Source organism: Anastrepha ludens, chromosome 4, assembly GCF_028408465.1.
Source record: "Anastrepha ludens isolate Willacy chromosome 4, idAnaLude1.1, whole genome shotgun sequence".
Lineage (NCBI taxonomy): Eukaryota > Metazoa > Arthropoda > Insecta > Diptera > Tephritidae > Anastrepha > Anastrepha ludens.
In genome coordinates, this window is record NC_071500.1 from 48336462 (window position 1) to 48361417 (window position 24956).

General features: G+C 35.1%; 1 protein-coding gene across 1 annotated transcript in view; it reads right to left on the minus strand.

Annotated features, from left to right (window-relative positions):
- The window catches only part of LOC128862220 (ammonium transporter Rh type B-B), an 83090-nt gene that overhangs the window by 13652 nt on the left and 44482 nt on the right, over positions 1–24956 (minus strand). The window contains exon 4 of the mRNA XM_054100725.1: positions 14848–15109. Coding sequence (XP_053956700.1) covers positions 14848–15109 — 262 coding nt within the window. The remainder of the gene's footprint in view (positions 1–14847; positions 15110–24956) is intronic.

Sequence of the window (24956 nt, forward strand, 5' to 3'; positions counted from 1 at the left end):
AATACAGTTACTGAACGTAACCTTGATAATTTAAATATAATTTAATTATACTGAAATAATTTTAATTATAACTTAGAAATAATTTCACTTCTTCTTCTTCTTGGCCGCCTTTTGCCTTTCTCTTTTATAATTCAGCTGCGACTTTCTTTGATAAAAGTAAGAAACTAACTAATAGGACTATGAATAAGTTCGTGCGGTTTTTTTCGAAATTTGAAACTTTATTGACGTAAAATGGTTACAAATTTAATATTCAAAATATTGTCCATCGCTTACTACTACTTTTTCCCATCTTTCTGGCAATTCACGGATTCCCTTTGTGAAAAATTCGGTCGGTTTTGCCGCAATCCACGAATCGATCCATTTTTTGACTTCATCGTAATTACGGAAGTGCTGGTCAGCCAGGCCATGTTGCATCGATCGGAAGAGATAGTAATCGGATGGCGCAAGGTCTGGACTATACGGCGGGTGGGGTAGGACATCCCATTTGAGCGTTTCTAAGTATGTTTTGACCACTTGTGCAACATGTGGCCGAGCATTGTCATGTTGCAAAATAACTTTGTCGTGTCTATCGGCGTATTGCGGCCGTTTTTCTCGCAGTGCTCGGCTCAAACGCATCAATTGTCGTCGGTAGACATCCCCCGTAATCGTTTCATTCGGTTTCAGTAGCTCATAATACACAACACCCAGCTGGTCCCACCAGATACACAGCATAACCTTCAGGCCATGAATATTCTGCGCCGACGTCGATGTTGAAGCATGGCCAGGGTATCCATACGTTGCCCGACGTTTTGGATTGTCGTAATGGACCCACTTTTCATCGCCAGTCACAATTCGATGCAAAAAACCCTTTCTTTTGTGCCGTTGAAGCAGTTGTTCGCATGCCATAAAACGGCGTTCAACGTCTCTTGGCTTCAATTCATACGGCACCCAATGGCCTACCTTTCGGATCATTCCCATGGCTTTTAAACGTTTGGAAATGGTTGATTGATCAACTCCCAAAGTTTTTGCAACCTCTTCTTGCGTTTGAGCCGGATCTTGATCGAGCAATTCCTCCAATTCGGTATCCATGAACTTTGGCGGCGCACCCTCGCGTTCTTCGTCTTCCAAGCCAAAATCACCACTTTTAAAGCGTGCAAACCACTTCTGGCACGTTCGCTCAGATAGAGCATGCTCACCATAAACTTCCACCAAGATACGATGACTTTCGGCTGCTTTTTTCTTCATATTAAAATAATGAAGAAGAATTCCCCGCAAAAACACATTATTTGGCACGAAATTCGACATTTTCAAGTGTGGTAAAAATATTGTTGTTTACGCTTCAAATAAAAAACTTATACTGACGTTTGTGCCTTACGACAGTAGCTCTCCAATGAATGTTTGGAAATGTGGATCGATGGAATAATAATCAAGTTACGCCATCTGTTGTAAAACCGCACGAACTTATAAATAGACCTATTAGTATAATAAATTCCACATTAAGTCGAATGCCATTTTCTGCTCTCAAACGACAGTTAATAAACCCAAATAACACTCTCCACATTAAGCTTTGAGCAAATATGCAGGTATGAATGCAGCTAATAAGCTTTCATTAGAACTTCACCACATTTACAGGAAGGGCCTTTATTTGCTTTATTTGTTGCTATAGCGCAGCTTACAAAAATTCTCATAAAATTGCACTAGTCGTGTACTATATGACCAAAAACAATCAAGGCTGGTAAGTATCACTTTCAGTAGGAAGCAACAAGGCAGCCATCTGCCATATCAGTTATGTTAGTACAACAAAACCAAATTATATGCACTGTAATGCAATACTTGCACATATAAATACTTACATACATAAATGCAGCAGGAATGTGGCGCCAATGTTGCAACCAAGCGGCAAAGTCACGCTTTACTGCTGTTGTCGATGGTATGGGTGGCGAAATTTTGGGAGAGTTAGGCTTTGGTTTAATTAGTTGGTTGTGTGTGTGCTTATGCGGTTGCTCTTCTTGCTTGTTGCCTTGGTGCTATCAACAACTATTACACATTACGTTACGGCATGTTGCAAAGTTAAACACTAAATACAGGCGAGGCGAAATTTTCAAATGGCTATGGCAGTATTAGTTTGCACACTGTGTTCTGGCGTATGCTAGCAGCAGTAATGTCATTTTTGTACAACATTTTAGCTTAAAAATCAATTAAACAAGATTTTTCTACCAAGCTACTGGTTACAAATGTTTACAACTTTCCCGTACTACCTGCTCGCAAAACTCTACATAAGTTCTTGTAAAGCATTCAATTTACTATACTTATGTATGTATGTGTACATTTGGGAGGGTATGTGTGAGTGTCCCATCATCGCACAGTGGTCGAAATGGTCGATCTGGCGGAATTTAATTCATACCTCGAAAACTATCAGAGCCTTATAGAGTGTTAGTTTTGTTCGTCGAGAGAGAACTTTACTACTCAATTGCCTACTTAGTCCAAAGTAGCACTTGTTGGCAAGAGAGATTCTACATTGGATATCAAGGCTGACGTTGTTGTTGGTGTTAATGCTGGTTCCTAAATAAACGAACTCTCTTAGAATCTCGAAATCATAACTGTCAACAGTGATGTCGATACGCAAGTGCGCCGGCTGTTTGCTTGCGCTGCTGGTATTGGGCAACGTCATTTTGCATAGCCGTAGTAGTTTAGCGGGTACACTCTTTTACGTACTGTTGAATGCAGCTTTAAAATCGGCAAAAAGATGATGTGTATTGATTCTGCCTTCAAGGGTGGATTTTCCAGGTCTAAAGCCACACTGATAAGGTCCAATCTGTTGTTCTTCAGCCTTTTACACAATATGCTAGCTAGGTCCTTATCGGCGATATTTACGACAATCCCGTCGTCAACAGATGGGTATCGGGATCTTCACATACTGTGTGGCACTCGCAGCTGTCATTAGCTAAAAAGTTCGAGAAGTGTTCCATCCATAATTTAAGGATGCTCGCAGTCTTTGTTCCTGAAGGAAATCGCAGGGTCTTGAAACCTTGTGTAAACCGCCGAATTTTTTGGTAAAATTCTCTGGCGTTTTTCTTGTTGGCCAGCATCTCAAGTTCCTCGAACTCACGTATTTCTGCTGTCGTTTCTTCATCATGTCGCACATGGTTGTTTATTTGGGTAGTCAAAAGGGGGGAGGTTTATATATTTTGTGGTACATAGCACCAGCTTCGTTTTTTCAGAGTTGACTCGGACACCGCACGTTGTAGCTCCGCGACTGAGTACAGCCAGCCATGGCAGAGGGAAACAGTCCCGATACCATTAGGACCAAGTTATCGTCGTATGCTACTACCTTAACCCCACCCTTTATAAGCCAAAGTACGGACGAAAGGACACCTCCCTGCGGCGTTCCCCTGTGAACGTATCTAGTGGTTTTAGCCCCTCTGGCGATCGCATTAACTTCCCTGCATCCAAGCAGGTATGAGATCCAGAGACAGATAGGTCTTTCCACCTCTAGTCTATCTAACGCAGTGACTATTGACTCGGCCCTGATGTTATTAAAAGCTCCCTCTATATCTATAAAGGCCACGAAAGAGAATTGTTTGCCTTCCGAAGATTTTTCTACAGTCCCTACGACATCGTGTAAGGCTGACTCCATAGATTTCCCAGCATGCAGCGCTGGAGGTAATTTTGATTCGGTGTGCTCTCGGAAACGATAATCAATTAATCTTTCAAACACCTTTAGGATAAACGAGGTAAGACTTATAGGCCTAAAATCCTTGGCCGAGTCCTGACTCCTTCTCTTTGTCTTGTATGAAAACAACCATCGTTTTCTTCCAGCTAGCGGGGACGTGATTAAGAGCAATACACGCCAAGTAGATTTCTTGCAGGACAGGAACCACCGAGGTACTTGTTTTCTGAAGCATCATAGACAAGATATCGTCAAAACCAGGAGATTTAAAAGGGGAAAACTATTAACTACCCACGTAATTTTGTCAATGGACAAGATAGATTTCAGGGAAACTTCGAGAAGCTGTCGATTCGTGTCGACAATGTCACGTGGGGTAATAGAATTTTCCGGAAAGTGATTATTTACCCAGATTATTAAAGATTCCCTCCCTTTTTACAAGGGTATTGGGTGGAAAAAACAACAATTTTGGCGGAATTTCATAACTTTGAATAAAATGTCGCTGGATTGGTCATTTCGGCCACTGTGCATCGGGCCGAACGAGTATCAGTAAACAGTTTAAATTAACACCGCCGCCGGTGTCATTTGAACCATAAAATGTTTTTGCAAAACAAAATGGTGGCAACAATAATAACAACACATGTATTTACTATATGCTTATAGTTATTGGTGTATCAGCTGGGCTAGCAGCATGCCACAAATTCATTATAGCTCTTGGGCAGTACACAACACTCATACGACACGGTGTACGACATGCAGGCTTGCAGGGTAACGCTGCTCTAATGCCCAATACAACTGAATTTGGTCTAACTTTAATTTCAGTAGCGACAAGGGCTCAATCGAGGTAACGAAAACAAAATTACCACAAACACAAAACTACAAAGAGGAAATACTAAGCATATAATGCACGTATAAACAAACATTTGTATGCAAGTTATTGGCGTTTTTGCTTTGCATGAGGCCACTTAAAATTCTGGTTTCACGGCAGCTGCCTCTTAGATATCCGATTTGCAATTGCCCTGCTATTATATATTTAAAGAAATATATCGAGTAGTAACTTTCACATATTCAATTTGTTTTGTTTTTTTTTTTTGCATTTTCTTAGAGCATAACTTTCTGAAAGTATGTACATTCTCACAATGGAGAGAATTTTTAAGAGTGTAAAAACAAAAACCAATAATCAACATATCACTTACAAATATTGTCCAAGTCTCTCAGCTCGCGCAAGCGATATAGAGCATAGATAGCTCCCACACGCAAAGTTATTTCGTGCCAGTTCCCTTATAGCGTAAAACAGATTTGAGATTTGAAAAAGGTGGGCATCCTTGTTAAAAAAATATATATAAAGAAAAACATTACCTTGTAGGGTATTAAAATTTTTCTTCAAATACTGACCAAGTTTGGTGCAGGCATTGATCCCCTCCTTGTTTAGATCCGATTTAAATATTATATTATCGAAATCGGGTAATTAATTTTTTGGGTTAATTTTAATTCGGCAAATGTGCAAAAGTTTCATAAATAGCAAAGAAGTTTGGTAAAGAATACTTTGAAGGTAAGTATTACATGTCGGGAAAACTTCACCAGTTTTTTCGTACAACAGTTGAAATTATTAAAAAAATTTCAATAGTTTCCCAAATAAATTTTCAAGCGAAGAGTTCTTTTGGCGAGACAATCAAATCCGAGTAACCGCCGTAGCCGAGTGGGTTGGTGCGTGACTATCATTCGGAGGTGCGTAGGTTGACAACTCCATGCATGAAACAGCAAAATTACAGAAAAAGTTTTTTCTCATAGCGGTCGCCCATCTGCAGTCAATGGCAAACTTCCGTTTGTATTTCTACCATGAAAAAATTCCTCATAAAAAATATCTGTCGTTCAAAGTAGGCTTAAAATTGCAGGTTCCCCCATATGTGGAAAAATATCGAGACACCACAAATAGAAGGAGGAGCTCAGCCAAACACCCAAAAAAGGGTGAAAGCGCCAATTATATACTTATATATATAATCGAATCCGAGTTTCTGGAAATCTGTATGTTTAAAGGCTAACATTGATTATTATAATTGACTTTGTTGTTTATTAGTAAATTTTACCACCAGACCACTCGAATTTTTTGCCTTTGTTAAAGATACAGTAATTCTTAAATCAGACCCGACTAAAATTAAAGTAATCCTTTCCTGAACTTTTTTGTTGTTGTTTTGCCTACATCGCTGTAGTTGGTATTTATGCAGTTGTTGAGCTACGGGCAACTTTGGTGTACAAAATGCGCAATTACGAGTATGTCCTTTTAGAGTATCCCATTCATGGTAAAATACATACTTACTTACATATGTACGATTATATACGTGTGTATGACTCCTTGTTGTTGTTGCTTTTGTAGGTGCTCTTTGAACGTGTTTAAAATAATTTTCTAAATGTGTTAACGCTAGTGTTTGACATTTAATTAGTTTGTGAGTGGAATACGAAATTTTGTCGCGTGATCAGACACCCGCACACACACACATGCATGAAAATTCGCCTATGCTTATACTTTATCGCCAACAAATTTCAGCACCATAAATTTCTACAATATGCATATACGCACATATTTTTGGGTTTGTTTATACACATGCACATACATACGAGTATGTACACCCACCTATATATACTGCGTTGTAGGTGGGAGTGTATACTAACTTTTAATTGAATTGATCTCCAACAAACTGTTGAAGAATTTTGGTCTAAGCTTCTAAAGGCTCTATGGACTACATTCTGGGAATATTTTGCATTTAAAGGGGCGGTTCAATGATTACCTGTGTTTGATGACAGCTGGCGTTCCTGAGGGTAGTTGGTCTTAGCATTCTGTGCTGCCATCTATCAATCGATGGCAAAATAAATTTCAGACTGGTTGATAGGTTAGTTTGAATTTGGCAGCTATTGGAGCAGGACAGGTTTTGTGATTTTCGCTAAGATTAGAAAAGTGCAGTATCGTTCGGTAATTCGCTTTTTGTTTTTCGAGGGGAGAAAATGCGAGGATATCAAAGCAAAGTTGGACGCTGTCTATGGATACGACGCAAACATCCGTTTTGATGAGGAGCGACCTGGACGCCCGGCAAACGTGGTTACCGAGGAAAACATTCAAAAAGTCCACGACATGATTCTCACTGATCGACGAGCGAACGTGCGCGAAGTAACAGAGGCCATAGGTGTGTCGACCGGAACAACAATTAATATTTTACATGATAAATTGGCGATAAAAAACGATTCCACGATTCCTTTGAATCTATTCCAAAGAAGGCGAAGACAATCCAATCGGTCGGAAAGGTCACGGCGACAATTTTTGGGATGTGAGCGTGGTCATCCTCATGGAGTTTTCAGAAAAGAAAGAATGATCATTGGACAATACCACAGTGAGTTATTGGACCGCGTTCACAAAAAATTTAAGGAGACCGCATTTGACGAAAAAGAAGGTGCTGTTTCACCACACATTCATCCGGTATTTTTGCCGCCAAACTGCTTGTATTGCGTTGTGAATTGCTGCCGCACCCTCCGTTTCCACCCGATCTGCGACTTTTTCTTGTTCTTTAACACGAAAAAAGGGCTCGCGGGAAAAATAATTAGTTCAAACGAGCAAGTCATCGTCGAAACAGAGACATAGTTTGGAGAGTTCGACAAATCTTAATTTTTGGAGAGGTTAAAAAATGGCCGGAGCGTGTATCTTGTAGGGAGAAGTCTATTTTTCTAAAAGGGGACTATGTTGGAAAAAAAAATTAAAAAGTGGTGTGCATTTCTAATACGGGTACTTATTCAATTTTTGAAATGAGTCTAATATTATTCCACAAATATTACAAATTTATTATCAAAGTCAATTTTGTGTAGCCCAAACAGTGCGTTTATTGACCATAAGTTAAAAAAAAGTCGTATCTGACGAACTGCATTTCATCTCGCCTGCAGCATTTTCATTTGTAAATGGTGCTTGGAACGTTATTTCGATCAACGTTGAGCGCTACAAAAACATGATAAACGCGTTTCAGCGTGCGGGAAAAACGTTTTAGCGAGAAGCGAAAAAATGGAAATCGAAACCGTTATACCCTATTATTAGAAAGTACCAGGAATGTCCAAATAAAACAGAGTTAAATTTCAGGAAAATTTGTTTTATCTCCTTCAAAATATGACCTGTCTGAAGCAACACACATGTGTCAACTTTTAACCCAGTCCTCCAAGCACCCCTGGGAGGCCGACGAAGGGATGGCCTTCAGCTCCTTCGTCGCATTTGCTTTGATATTTTCTATCGACTGAAATCTCCTTCCACGAAATGGTAACTGCAACTTAGGAAGCAAAAAGAAGTCAGGTGAATTCGGTGCTTGTACAATGGTATTTACTTGGTGTTTGGTCAAATAATCCAACAAAATTGGACTCGGTGCGATTACCCGTTTCATCATGCAAAACCCACACATGCTCACATTCCCCGGCCGTTTGCGAGGTACATCATATCTCAAATGTTTCAAAACTGATAAATATGATAATATTCTTTATTGACGGTCTGGCCCGATGGAAGGTACTCTTGGTGCACTACACCTTGGTAATCGAAGAATTGATTCACTGATATAGCAAACTTGATGAGGGATGCAGGACTATGTTTAATGAAACGTAGAGGTCAAACTCTTAGGACGAATATAAAGACTGTCAACGTAGATTTAAGTATGTCAAAACTGCGCTTGAAAGATCGTCTGGATAATCTTTTGTCAAAAGATAAAAAGTACTTCAGAGGGGAACGGACTTCGTAAAGTATTATGAATGAGACTTAATAGTCCAATTATTAATTGTGAAGAAACGTTAGAACTAGACGCAGACGCTTTTTTCAGGTTGTTTTTGTAATAGAAACAATACCACTTTCCAATAGACTACAATAGGGGGCTCCCTTTTGCATTATAACAGAGGAATGCTCAGAGCGCGCCCGCAATAGGTTCCAACCTTACAAATATACAAATATTCCCGTTGACCTTCAATTATAAAAATACAAATAATTTATATATAATTGCACTTAGACTTGAATTGATCTTTGAGGCGGCTATCCAGTTTAGTTACATCCCCAAGAAGTGGGCTGAGGTAAGATTGGTTTTTATTCATAAAGTAGGAAAACCCACACATACGAGAACGGAGGACTTCAGGCCAATTAGCCTTTCATCTTTCTTGTTGAAATCCCAAGAGCGATTCTAACAGTGGTCGCCCTTCGACAGGCAATGGATACTCGGAGAGTTTATCTGGAATGAAAAAGATCCTCATAAAAACCATCTGCCGTTACTTTGTTCGAGATCTACTATATTTTTTATTAATTAATAGCCCCTAATGCGGTTTCTGAAGTGACAAACCTAATGTAAGATGTTAAATTTTTGCAAATGGCGTCGTACATCAATCATATTGGTACTTTTGAACTAGACAGCTGCAGTACACAAACAGGCAAGCAATTGTGCGCAAAAAAATAAAAATAAAGATTTCCATTACTTAAAACATTTTTTTTGTTTATTAAAAAAGTTATTCTAAAACCAAAGTAGGTGATTAATTTTTCACAACCTTGCATAAAAAAATTGTCCGAAGCGCAAAAACGGGCCGTTATAGACGAAATTTCGAACAATGTAAAATAAATAAACTATTACGGAAGGTAAGACATTTTGTGCGAAATATACGGAAGACGCGGATATTGTCTAATATTGAAAAACTCCATTAACAGGGCTTGGTGATAATTTGTAACTGCTTGTGATTTATCCGTCCTTTGCTCAAAGTTTTCAACTTCAATATACTTCTGCTCAAATAGGAACGAGACGTTATCAATAAAACGGTCCGCGGATGACATATGGCAAAAATAAATTTTTTGTTTTAAATTCGAAAGAACACACTCGAGCTTGACTTGTTTACAGTAGCACAGAAAACAAACTATGTGACGTATCACACTGAAATTTGCCATGTAAGCTTATAACAGTCCTACCAAAAAACAAAATATTTATTTTTGCCATATGTCATCCGCGGACCGTTTTATTGATAACGTCTCGTTCATATTTGAGCAGAAGTATATGGGTTTTTGTCCTTTATAAAAAAAGTATGTAAATTAAATAATAATTCGTCCCTGTTCTATAGTTATTAATCGCACTGTATGCGCATATAAGTGGAATAATTAACCCTATTGAAATAGTTCGGAAAATGTGCTAACTAGCTCATTTTTGTTTAGGTGTTAAATGAATTTTTAGTAAACTTTTTAAAGTTTCTCAAAGTTGTTCACTAATTAACATGTTGCCTTGGCAACGTACCCATACATACATTAGTGCAAATGCATAATAGACATAGACACCATATGCTAAGTGCGATTTTCATCTCATTTTATCACATTTTGTATTGCTTGAAATTTGTACATATTAAAATTCATAAATTAGCGCTAATTAATGTCATCACATTTTTAATTGGCGAGCATATCCTCTTGCCTCTCATTTACAAATAAAGAATTGTGATACTATTGCACTACGATACCATCAAGTTCACGGGGCGATGGGAATATTTTCGAAAGGTCGACATATAAACACAAGATTTTTTTTTTTCAGAAAAGAAGAAAACAGGAAGTTGACCAAAGTAAAAGTAAGCCTAGTGAAAGTTAAGTGATTTTGACCTAGGTTAACAAAACGCGCTAGTCGTTTCTTTCTCGTACTAATTAGCATCAAGTGAAGCTAAGTTCATTTCTCACTGATCTTTCCAACACAAAAAAACGAAATCTCTTGGAGAATAAGTTCATAGCGATTTTACATTTTCATTGTATTTTACAGCGATTGGGTAAGTACAGACAATGGGTAAGCAAGTATTCATTCTATAGAGCTCTTTCTGAAATGGAATACCTAGGAGTTAAAAACCAAACAGCACGGAAATGGGTTGCAAAGTTCAAAAATGGAGACTCTGACGACGATGATACGACCTGCAGTGGAAGACCTTCTGAGTTTGATGAAGAACGTCTTTAATCACTTTTGAAGGAGACCGGACGCCAAACCATCATTGGTCGGGAATTGGCACAAAAATGAACTGCGCTCATAAGAATTGGGAGCCTAGGTGTTTCATCTGTTCAACCAAAACAAAAAAAAACAAAGAAAATCGCCTTTAAATTGCTTTTCAGCATCTCACCCGCCATCGAACAACACGCGGTCGTGAACAACGGTTTTTGTACCGAATCGCCACGGGAGATGAGAAATGGTGTTTATAAAGGGGTTTTCAATTGGCGCGGATCGATTTTGGCGCCCTGTGGCAGCCATTTTGTTTTGGTGACATCTGTCAAATCTTTTGTTTATTATTCAGTTGTTTATGCCAAATCATCATGGCAAGTTACACGATTGAACAGCACATTCAAATGATAAAACTTTAATATCAAAATGAGTGTTCATTAACGCAAACGAATCAGTTTGCCAAACCGCGGAGTTGCTATATGTTGCAGGCATTTTTGGTATATCGGGGACACTCGCGCATACTTGGGGTGTTTCCTTCTACTCTTAAAACCACCTAGTTTTGTGACTCGATTAAGACATACTTAGACAGGCCTTATACAATCCACTCTCCATCCAGAGAGGACTAGTAAAATGGTTTAATAAACAATGTAAACTGGGTAAGTATATGTACTGATGGCTCGAACTTGATGATTAAGTGGGAGGTGGTGTATATTGCGAAACTGGAGCGTATTCCAAGCCGAAATCTCAGGCCATCTCAGAAAGCCTTTTAGTGCTATATAAAAGCGTAGTAAGAGTTAGGGTAATCTTCATTTACTTCGATAGTCTGGCAGCTCTGAAACCGCTGCTATCATGTACAAACTCGTCTGAGACAGAGTGTTACAAATCATTAAAAATACTTTCACAGTGTTTTTCGATCAATCTACTCTGGGTGACAGGACATAGTAACATTAAAGGTAACTGTAGGACAGAAGAGTTAACTAGATTGGGTTCCGCGCTCCAAATTAGCCAGTACAAGGTTGACATATCTATGCCCTTGGCAACATGCAAACTTCTAATAGATAGTGTTGCTAATTCCAGTTCGAGACAGTTAAATATCTATCGGTAGGCAAACAAGGCTCAAATGGAACATGGGTCGAACTAAGAGTCTACTTAAACTAATTAGGACGGATTCTGTGAGGTGCCCTATCTGGGCACTGTCAGGGAAGGAAGACTTGCCGGTAGAATAGGGGCACGCACCATTCAATGACTATTGTAGAAGCTGTCAGGATATAGAAGAAGAAGAGAAAGTGGAACACCTTTTATGTGGGTACTTGGCAGAAAATCGCCGAATACGCAAAACACTTGTCCTATATATCCCTCTCTCAAACAAACTCAACAAGCTATATTGCTAAAACTGTGACGAGTGTACCAACATAAAAAACATAACAACATAATAATCGAAAATCGAATATATGTACGTAGCCCGCGAAATTTGAAAATTCACCTTATTTTTTTAATACACTCATATAAACAAGCCTTAGCTTATCTATACTATAAAGGTGACTGTCTGTACGTTGTCCGCGCATCACTACGAAACGACAACACCAAATGACGTAAACATTTTTATACATTCATATTTTCACCGAATGAAGGTTATAGGCATGTTTTTATGATGGAACACCCTTCCCACAGCCCCCGCGCCACCACTCTCATTCGTCACTAATAATCGAATATTTGCTTAAATTTAATCTAAAAAAATCTTAGTTTTTCCTATTTCCCACTATTTATAGCACACTCTAGACTTCATAATCGGCATAAGCTGCTCAACTATGACCCAAATGCAAAGTTCAAAAACGGTTTGAGATTGAAAATTATTAAAAATAATTTTGCTTGATATTTTTCTGATCGGTTGTTTTGATTTTATTCAACGAGGCATAGCAACGGATGCTGGGTTTTGTAATATTATGGTTATTAATAAAAAAATATTTTCTATGAAATTATTGTTTGTAATTCTTTTATATACATATCCTAAATCCCTCAAAACTACTACTACGCGAGCGGGGGCGCGGGTTAAAGCTGGTAGTAAATAAATTGAAATTGTTGAAGTCAGCACACTAAAACACGTATAGATTGTAATTTGAATTTATCATGCCTAAAATTTATTTTTACAATAATATTCTTCTTAATAATCTATTCTAAATATTTACTTACTTACCATCTGAGCTGACATGATATTAGGTTCACACATACATATATATAGGTACTTACCGCTTAAATATAAAAACCACTACACATAGGCCGATAGTTACGTTTCTCCTTCTTAATTGGGGCGATAACCGTAAAAGCGATTTTGGCCAAGTTTAACAAAGCGCGCCAGGCGTTTCTTTCTCGATCTAACCGGTGCCAGTTGGATACACCAAGTGAAGCCAAGTCTCTCTTCATTGATTTTATGCAACGTATATTAGAATAAGCCTTTTTTTCTCTGCTAGCACCAGTTAGTACCGCATCGAATACTTTCAGACCCGGGGCATTTGTATTCATTCGGACGACATGACCGAGCCAACGGAGCCGCCGGATCTTTAGTCGCGGTAAACTTTGCCGCCGCCAATGTGCAAACACTCCAAGTGACGCCTTATTGGATGTTATTATCTGCGTCATACGATAGGATGGGTATGATGAGAGCTTTATAAAGTGTTAGTTTTGTTCGTCGATAGAGGACTTTACTACTCAATTGCCTACTTAGTCCAAAGTAGCACTTGCAGGCACAAGAAATTCTCCGTTGGATTTCAAGGCTGACATTGTTAACGGCGTTAATGCTGGCTCCTAAATAAACGAAGTCTCTTACAAACTTTTCTTTATTTTTATTATTAAATTCTGCGGCTAGCACGAATTTTCCAGGATCAGGTTAAAGAGAGTCACTCTATCTGAAAACTCGTTTGGTATAAAAGGGCTCGGAGAGGTCTTTTCCAATTGTGTCTGCTGTGTCGGCGCTGCTTGAGTAACGTTATTTTGTATAGCCGCATTAGTTCTGAAGGTACACCAAGTTCAGACATCGCAGCAAAAGGAAGGTGTGTGTCGATTCTCCTTTCATTAGTATTTCCAAAGGTTTTCCGTATTGTGAATATCTGATCAATTGCAAGTTTTCAAGGACTAAAGCCACTCTGATGATTTCTAATCAGTTGGTTAATGGTGAGATCAAGCTTTTTACTTAATACGCTCACTAGAACCTTATAGGCGCTATTTATAATAGAAGACTTATCACGCGGTAATTGGCACTGCTTATAGGATTACTTTTCTTTTGGTTTGGGTAGAGCCCTCTTAAATTCCAATCGGAAGGTATGCTTTCATCTGACGCAGCTCAAGCGGCAGTCCGTTGGCTCGTGCGGGTTTGTTGTTCTATAGCCCCGTTATCGCTATTCTCACCTTGTCATCGTCGGGTAACGAAACGACAGTGCGTTTCAGGGTTTGGGAATCTTCACATTCTCTGTGACATGCGCAGTTGTCACTATTTAGCAAGTCCGAGATGTGTCTGGATGTCAGTCACCAGATCGCCGTTTTTGTTCTTACAGAAAAATGCCCCGCTCTTGAAATCTTCTGTTTTTTCGGACTCGCCGAAATTCGATTTCTTCTGCGGCAGCGGTAAGTAAAGAGCGATTAATGCTGCTCCATTGCACCTGCAGGCCGGATTGTTGGGCAGTACTCTTTGAGAGCAAGAATGGGAGTTGACTAGCAAATCTTCTGGATGTATGTTGCGATTGCAGTTTTCCGATGTCGTACATCCTTTGCGTAGTTAGATGTACGTTTGAGTTAGTAAAGTTTAGAGTAAGCAATAATAATAAATTACTTTTAAGGAAAATTAAAAGCACTAATACGTGCCCTTCTCACATCCGTAAAGTAAAATACGAAGGTAGCACCAGGCACTTATTGTTACTTTGCGCACTACCGACCTTACATAACAAAAAAGTGCTAAAGACGCTTAAGAGTTTTTTCCATTCACACAATGAGAGTTGTTTTCGTACCGATAAAATAAATCTGTGCAAATACATATTTATGCCCTACACTCTTGCATTAATACTCGTGTGATGAGTATATACAAACATACATATTTATATATGAGCGTTTCTAGGCAACAAGTGTTAACTTAGCTTTAATACGTCCATGCGTAAGTGTGAACTTAAGTGCTCTTGCTCTTGTCCTTGTTCACGTCTATGCTCTTAAACCTACTTATTGTTCATGTTGTCCGTGTTGCTGGTACTTTTGCATGCTTACCTGTTGCCGCTGCTAATGATAAATACGTGTTGAGTATGGCACGCTCTTGACCACTGCCATCGGCCAACACCGAATTAAAACTTGGCCAATACACATACAGGAACAATGTTCCGACCATGGCAAAGATATCTGATGTATAATTGGCTCCTTCGTATTTGCCCGCTTCGTTCCGGTCCTTGCCAGGGCGCAGCATCAGACTCACAGCCAGACCAAAGTACGCACCGAATGCATGCACTGTAATTGAACCACCGACATCACTTATCTGTGGGGGGTGAGAAGTGGAAGAAGAAACCGAAACAAACAGAAAAGGAAAATTAGATTTTTTTTTGTAAGGAAAGTGCTTACAAATGGTGAGTAAAAGCTGCGCACTAAAAGAAGAATGGAAAGTTACAGCTTATTTTATGAGTAGCAGCTGTTCATCAGCTTTATGCGGTAAAGCGCTTTTGAAAAGGCTTTGGTTATTTTTCAACGATATACTCTTGGGCCATATACTCAAGTTTCAATAGTTATATAAAAACTATAAATATATTCCACTACGTACATCTAGTTTTGTAAGTATGTATATATTTTTTACAATTGGTGTATAAATTATTTTCTCTGTGTTTGACCGAGCTGCTGTTACTTACAGTTTGTGGTGTGCGCTTTAGTAATCTAAAAAATGGTGGGCACTACTACTTTATGACGAGTGGAGAAGAGTTTTTATTAGGAGCTTTTTTACCGCTGAAATACACTCGGAAGTTTTGCCTTGCATGTTGAAAATTTAGCGCTAGTAGAAAAAAAATTATTGGTGCTTCGTGCCCACAGTGGGCAATGCTCCTTGGACCAACCGAGTGACAGCCAAGCACAAGCCACACTATATAGCGGTCACCTTATGAGTACGTGTATAATGAAATAAGTGTATTTAAGTACCCAGTAGAAAAGGCACATTTATTAAAGGTAAATTTTCTAGTGCTAGTTTAACTGTGGACAATTTTAAATTAAGTTTAAGCGGGTAAAATTGGTAGTTCAAGTGGAAGGTATAGGTGAAATAAGAGCTATAGGAAAAAACTGTCATAAAGTGTAATGCAAAAGCTGTCCTTTTACTTAAGTATTCGTTGTACTATATAACATTTTATTGGGAGAGGAAGCACTAAATAATACATAGAAACAGTTTTTTCTAATAGCGGTCACACCTCAGCAGGCAATGACAAACCTCGGAGAGTATTTCACTATGAAAAAACTTCTTATAAAACACAAAAACCATCAGCCATTCGGAGACGACGTAAAACTGTAGATGCTTCCATTTGTGAAACAATATCAGGACGTACGCTACCTACCGTCAATGTACCGATCCCCTCCCGGCACTACTGTTAAGCAAATCGTCGGGAGGCGGTTGAGCATTAGGCTCTATGCCAGTTACTAATCTCATGCAGTCCGTCAAAACTAGTGTACTTTAATCTTCCCATGGTTTTGTCTATTTGATAAGGGAACCCCCCCCCCCCCCCCCCCCCCCAGTTGGACCAGTTCACCCCCTCCCACTATACTTGTCTCACGTCGACTTGAGAGCCTGTTTTTTGTCAAGTATCGTATGTTTAGTTGCCCTCGTATACATCTGCGTGTTTTAAAGCATGTGGTACATCGCTGATTGCTGGGACTTCTGAAAATGCGGTTAAATTACGTCTGCTAGTCACAAATCGTTGGCATAAGAAAAAACACTTGCCTTGCACCTTCCTTTTCAAGGATAACTAGACATAAATGTGATTCACGTACCCTGAAGCGATGTAGCCACTTCTGGTAGCAACCATGACTTGTCAGAAATTGTATTAACTGGAAGTTCAGCTCACCATAGCTTCGACTTAACCACCTTCCGAGTTTGAGAAGTCTTATATCCTATTAGGCTAGTATTTGGTTTTTAGGTATATTTTGTCAGGATTTGAGGCATTTAAACACATGCGCTAGCAAGAAAAATTAGGTTGGGTTAAACTTGGTAAGTGACATAGAGCGAATACGTCCACAGCGTTAATTGAAAACATGAAGAACCTCTGTATATATTTATAAGTAGGGTAAAATTTTGAAGCGCTGTTCTCTGAGCGAAGTAGAGTGGACTTTTTGTTGCTTTGTCAATTCGAACTCTAGGGTGCTTTTCTCTCTTTTCTCAAAGTCGTGATCTTACAAACACCAGATATACAGTATTGGACAAAACTTAAGTACTCCACTACAGCATTTTTAATATTGTTAAATAATTATTGTGTTACCCTCATGTACTGTTCTACGATACTAAATTTTGAAATTTTTGGAAAAATTATTCACAGCTACTCACGCCCAGTTTTATATATCATTAGTAAGAGAATTCTACAACAAATCAGGTATGCCATTTAAAAAAAAACATTGGGGTTGTTTTAGCTTTGACAATTTCATTTTTGTGAACTATGGATATTTTAAATTCTTATTTTTTATATTAAAAGTGTTGAAAATTTTTATTATGCTTTAATAGTGATGGCACAAAAATATGCAATACTACACGTGGTTTTTATTGAATTATTTAGCATTGTTAGAAATCCTCTCAGGGGGGTGTTTTAGTTTTGGCCAGTACTGTAGAAAAGGCGCTGTACAGTATCATCTAAAGATACGCGTTTCCTTTATTTTTGTTTCTTGTCTGAGATAAAAAAGTGAGTTTTCGGACATAATATTTATTTATTTTATTTTTTTAAGGTTAATAGGCAATAAAAAAGAAATTACAATTCAACTATTTATAATAAATATTCAAAGATTTTGATAGGTGCTCTTTTGAAAATGAAAAATCTATCTAAACAAATTTAGACATTTTATTAAACTCAATTAAGATTCTAGTAATAGGAGCATTCTGAGCATAAAGAGATTTTGAAAAACCAGAGCTGTGGCCGGAATATTAAAAAAAATTCTCTCAAGAAGCACCGGACAGTCAACAGCACCACGGATTAAGTGAAAAATGAAAGATAAATATAAGATTATTCTCCTGCTCTGCAATGATTTTAAGTTGATCAATAAGTATCGCGTTTCATATGTAGGGATGGTACCCGAAAAGCATAAATTACACAACGCGAAATGTAGGAATACTTTTTGGAGACGTTCAATTCTAGCAGCATGGCACGTATAATACGGAGTCCAAATGAATGATGCATACTCCAGTTTGGAACGTACAAACGCCGTATACAAAAGCCTCAGCGTATAAGGGTCGGAGAAAATTTATAAACCAGTTGCTGAAATTATCTAAATCAATTTGCATCAATTCACAGTCGAGGGAAAGCAGGAATCTTGCTGACGAGAAGCAAGAATTAATATCATTGATAAACAGAACAAAAAGAAGCGGGCCTAGAATACTACCTTGTAAAACCCCAGAGCAAGCAACGAAAGGAAGAGACCCAACATTGTCGACGACGACCAAACAATGGCGATTTTGCAAGTAAGACTTGAAGAAGGCTTAGTGGAATCCAATGCAGGCTAATTTTTTTATTAGTATTATATAGAAAACCCGATCAAAGGCCTTAGAGAAGTCGGTATTAACGGTGTCAACCTGTTGCCCTGATTGGAAGGCAGCAATACAATCATCCGAAAATACAGCTAAATTAGACACTGTTGAACGGCCCAGAAAGGAACCATGCTGGATGCACTATGCTCTTATCAGCAAAAGTTGTTTGTCTTGGATGATGCATTCAAAAAGCTTTGCACCTGCGGAAAGCTTTGATATCGTTGGGTGAAATGAAATTCAATTTTCAGGCATCAATAAAAATACCCAAAGTTAGTGATTTGCTAAAGATTAACAACAGAGGGTATAGTAAAGAATCACTCTGCTTAAATAACATAGACAGACTATCGACATCAGTGTTTGAAGAAGATTTAAGTCGAGTAATGCCTCTAAAGACATCTTCAGTGTACAATATTAGCTTGCCGAAGTAAATAGATGTTTATAAATATATTGAAGAGAACCTTTTCTTCGCTGTCAGAGGCCGATGCTAAATTGGACTTAAATAACTCAGCGAAGAGATTAGCGGCATCGGCTAGAGTATTAGCAAATTTGTCACCGAAAAAAAAAGAGAGGACGGAATATTGGAAATAGGTTTTTTTGAATATACAAAATTCCTAAACGCTTTTGGATTCGATTTAAAACTTTCTTGGAATTTAAGAACGTAGTTTCTGTGTAAAAATTTATCCAAACAGACGAATCTCTTACCATACTCTTTATACAGGGCAAAGAAATTTGAAATTTTACATGTTTTGAATTTATGGAGAAATTTGTTTCTCTTATTTCGAAGTTAAGTCAACGCAGCATTGTGTCAGGTTACTTTATATTGTTTTTTCTTTGTTACAGGAGGAATAACACTTTTACAAACGTCTACCACAGTAGTTCTAAAAATATCGAAATACTTAGAAACATCAATATGTGGAAACACATTGATTTTGAAATCTTATTGTGTCGAAACAGGTGTAATCTATGGAACCCTCGTTAGCTAAGTTATCTGCGCATTCATCACCTTCTATACGTTGGCTAACTAGATTAAAGTTTACACTGGTTATGGCTAGCATTTTTACATTTTCTCTAGTATTATTTTGACTATATTTTTTAAACATACCCTCCTTTTTCTTTCTCGAAAACTTTTCCAATTATCTAAAAATTTTCTGTTAACTCACCCTGTTGATGGCAATCAAAGCTTTTTAACCAATTTCTTTGTATTTCCTAAATGGACTCGAAATGCTTATACTTTGTCAAAAATCTTCTAGTATTGTCAACAACTCTGATATTACGATTGTTGTTGTATAAAATTCTGGAATTGCCTACGCAGAAATCTAGCCCTTTCCAACAGATATTCTTGGAGGAGAGTGTATCACCCCACGTTAATTGAAAGCAACAATTTTACGGAAGCAGGATATGAGGGACAAAAGATATATAGTGGCGGTATATTTGTCTCTTAAATTAAAATTACTCCGTATACTTTTAATATACTAAAATGCAAAGTTACAACCTTTTAAATGTAGCTCCAATATTTCCTTAACCGATGTATAACATACCTTATACCTATTCATGCAAATCCTTTCATTCATTTAAAATAAGTGGGATACTACAATATTTCTCATTGGGATATTATTTTATATGTTAGAATTGTGAAACATATATTTATGTATGTTTACTCCTCATAAAGCGTTAAGTTAAGCGGATTTGGAACACATAGAAACCTTGTGTGGGGATTTAGTGTTTAGTAGCGTCTGGCGGGAATTTAAAGTTTTGCGGATAAGGAAATGCTGAAATATTTAATTTATTTTTATTGTTAATGAAATGTTCTTAAAACAAAGCAAAATATCACCGATTCCAAATAAATTTGAAACTAAGTACCTCTGACTATTTTATTTAATAAAAATCGTGTCAATAGAAATAAAGAACTAAAAGTAAAATTTTAAACGACCGATGTGAGCTAAGGTAATATACTATATAGGTGTCCTGCATGCCAGAAACAGAAATGGATTTAAACAAAAGCGTTTGGGAAACAAGTTTGAAATTGTAATATACGTAAGTAGTATGTATATTCCGGAATACAACGCAATATCAAAAATATTAAAATTTTAACATTTATTATCATTTTAACTCAAAAATTTAACATTTTTACCATTTAACTCATTTTTTTAACTTACAGTTACTCAAAATTTTAACATTTTTTAACATTTAACTCATTTTTTTAGCTTATATTATCTCAAAAAATAAACGTTAAATTTTGAATTGGGTCGATTTAGTCCACCCCTAAATTATAGTTACTCGTAGTTAATATTTTTAAGATATTAAAGATATCTATTTTTGATGTACTAGTAATCAATATTTAGGTTGGTACAGTTAAAATTTTGAGTTGGGTCGATGTCTATTAAGTGAAAAAATGTTAAAATATTTATTACAAAATATTTAAAGTAATCTATTCAAACAAAAATAAAAAAAAAAGTTAAAAATTTTGAGTTGGGTCGATTATTATTGATTGATAATTTTAAATATTTATTACAAAATATTTAAAGTAATCTATTCAAACAAAAATAAAAAAAAAAGTTAAAAATTTTGAGTTGGGTCGATTATTATTGATTGATAATTTTAAATATTTATTACAAAATATTTAAAGTAATCTATTCAAACAAAAATAAAAAAAAAGTTAAAAATTTTGAGTTGGGTCGATTATTATTGATTGATAATTTTAAATATTGATTACAAAATATTTAAAGTAATCTATTCAAAAAAAAAACAAAAAAGGATACATTTATTTTTTAAAGTACCTTTCAAAAAAAACGACGAACTCCTCAAAACAAGAGTCTTTGAGTCAGATTTGAACTTGCAACAAAATTATTGTTATAATTCCAACTGCTTAACCAACTCATCTAAACATCATATTCTGAAGTAATGTAATTACAGCTGAGTAGTATGCAAAGCAAGCAATGCTGATCTTATCAACATTGCTCACAATCTATAAATAGAATAAGCATAAGCACAAACCAAAAAAAAATGAAATACTGTTGAATATGTTCACTTTGTGAACCGTTGACGGAGTCAACACGAGTCACAAACTGCAAGATAAGCATAATATTTGATAAGCTTTTATACATCAACACATGTTTCGACTCTGTCGAAACCGTTTGACTTTGTCAAACATGGTTACAAGTGCAGTATGTATTTAGCGTTAGAAGAGGGTGGACGCAAAATAATTGAAACTTCAAATTTGAACTCTTTGAAGTTCAAATTTATAAAATTTACCCAATATTGGTTCATAACTTAAATCTCTTATTAAATATGTTATTGGATTAGATGGATAAATTTTACTAATATAAAATATTTCTCGAGTCCAATTATTTTTATATTTGTTTTCAAATTGTTTTTTATGTGATTGAATTCTTACTTTTTCTCCAATTTTAAAAACTGGTTTTTCTAAATTGTTTCTATTAATTTTAAAACAATTATCAAAAATTAATTGTTCATTTTTTTCATTTACTTCACAAGGTTTCATACCAATAGTTCTATGTACATCTTTGTAATTATATTCATATAATATTTTATCAATTACATCAATCCAATTAGTATTTTTCTGAATTTCAAATCGTATTTTTAGTTTTTCATTAATGGTTCTATTAAATCTTTCTACAATTGATGATTTCTTTTCACTAAATGTTTGATACATGTTAATATTGTATTTATCTAAAACTTCTTGGAAATGTTTATTTAAAAATTCTTTACCAGAATCTGTATGAAGTAATTTTGGTGCACAACCTGCTTTTTTAATAATATTTAAAAATGCTTCAGAAGTTGTTTTTCCATCTTTCTTTTTTAATGGTTCTATATAAGCAAATTTAGAAAATGTATCAATTACATTAAGCATATATTTGTATCCTCTATTAATTCTAACATTAACTGTTGTCATAATTAGTAAATCTGCTGCCCATAGTTCATTTATGCCTTTAGTAATAATTTTTCTTCTTTCAAAATTTTTTCTTACTGGTTTATGCAACTCTTTTGCTATTTTAAAATCATTATTTTTAGTATCAATAAATTCATCTTTATCCATTTCAAAAATATTTAAAATTTATTTTAATTAATTAAATAACAATGATATCAGATAAAGTTTTAAAAGAATATATTAAACCACAAAAAGACTTAAAAAATAAACTTCAACAATTTAATTTAAACAAAGTAATAAAACAAGAAAAAATTAATGAAGATCTTCAAGCAATTATTGAACCATTAAATCAATCAGTTATTAATGTTCACAATTTAAATGATAGCTTTAAAAATTTAATAGTAGATTTAAATCAATCATATAAAAAAACAATAGATAGACATTCACAAAGTGAACATGTTTCAACGGAGTCGAAACCGTTTGACAATAATATGAATTTACAAACTAATGAATTTAACGAAAAGCAACTATCACCAATTAGAAAAACAAACAAACAAAAATTAGTTGAAAGTACACCAACAACTAGCACAGGTTCACGAAGCGAACAGTTGACTCCATCAACATCAAAAGACGCTCTTTTGCGTAGTGCAAATGAAACGTTATCTACACCAGTACAATTTATTTCCGAAAAAATTGGAAATATGGCAATGAAATATTTAAATGTAAATAATTCTGATATGAAATTATGTGACAATATTTTTGGTCTAAGATCTGAAGATGGAAAAGATTTATGGATTGGTAATACTGAAGTAAAAATTAGTAATAATGATATTATTTTAAATAATAAAACTTATAATGGAACAAAAGGGTTATGGGAATTAATAACTTTAAAAGAACCATCAACAGCTGTAACAAATAATGATTTACAAACTTATGAAGAAATTATATTATCAACATATGCTTACATGCAAAATAATGACAAAAGTTCTAAACGTATTAAATCTAGCGTTGGAAATAAATATATGAATTTTATTAGACCAATATTGATTAAAAATAAAATTATAAAAGAAAAAGTAGGATCTGGTTTAAATTCAAAAAATAATCTTTCAAAATCATTACAAAATTTTAAAATTAAAACTAGTTTACCTACTGAATATGTTCGTTTTGCGAATCGTTCACAATGTGAACGTGTTTATTGGAATGATATTAATGAATTAAAAGATAGATTAAATTTGTTAATAGGCGAGTATAATGCAGGAAATGATAGTCCAGAAATACATAATGAAATTATGAATATTATTGAGGAACTAAGAGAAGAAAATATGTTGACTCTGTCAACGGTTTCCGAAGGAAACGTATTAACTGTTTAATTAAATTACATATAAATTTAAATAAATTAAAAAATTTTTTTCTAATAAATGGGAATTGATAAGTTTGGACAAAAATCTTTTTCAGAAATAAATTCATCTAATGAATATTCTCTTAATAGAATAATATCATTAGAAAATGAAGTTGAAGAAATTCGTTCAAATAGTGATCAAATGAAAGATATTATTAGTAAATTAATGGAATTAAATCAACTACTTCAAAAAGAAGTTGAAAAACAAGAAAAAGATAATGTGGTAGCTTTTGGTGTTGTATATAAAGAAATAGAACAATTAGAAAATAATTTAAATCAAGATATTATTAACATAACTAAACAAGTAGATTTTATAGAAACAAATATTGAAAATTTTAAAAACAGTTTAGAAAAACAATTGGATAGTTATTCGGAAAAACAAATTTTAATTGATAATTATCTTAAAGATTTAGTTTTACAAAATAAAGACAATATTAATCAAAATAATATTACTAAACAAAATGATGAAACTAATAATAAGATTGATAAAAGTATTCAAGTAGATGAATATATAAAACAATTAAATATTGAAGAAAGTGAAACAGATATTGAAGAAAGTAAACTACAAATTGAAACAAATATAATTCAAAAATAATTTAAAAAATTCATACATATATAAATGATAAACAAAAATAATAAATCAAAATAAAAATTCAAATATTCAACATCGTTGAAATATGTTCACATCATATTTCATTTGAAATTAAAAAAAAAAACTTAATCTAATATAATTAATAATTTAATGTATAGTAAATAGGAGGGGTTCGTTTTAGTTACCTACATTTCCTATTTCATAATGTCCCCAGGGTAATTTGTAAGTCTTATTTAACTTATCGTTATCATTATTATTCAACTTTTTATTGAAATAAAACTTATCATCATAGGGTGACAATCCTATTTTATTCTCTTCTGTAGTATATAGTTTATTATCATATGATCTAATATTATGAACAGTTTCATTTTTATTTTTTAAATTAATTAAACAATTCTTATAATCTTCAATTGTTAACTTTTTAATATTATTTTTCTTTATTCCTTTACAAACTTTTTTATCACAAACATCGGTCTTAAATGCATACATTTTACTTCTAAGTCCACAAAATTCTCTAATTGGTATTCCATTATATTCATCTTTAAATTTTCCTGGTACTTTTTTATTAATATTAGATTTTAAATCTTCAATTGGAAAATTATCTATATAATCACTGGTATCATAATTATCTAGATCATCTTTCATTTCAGAATAAATATCAAAATCATCATCAATATGTTTACCTTCAAAATAAAGAATAAATGAATCGGTATCTGTTCCTAATAATTTCATTCTATTACCA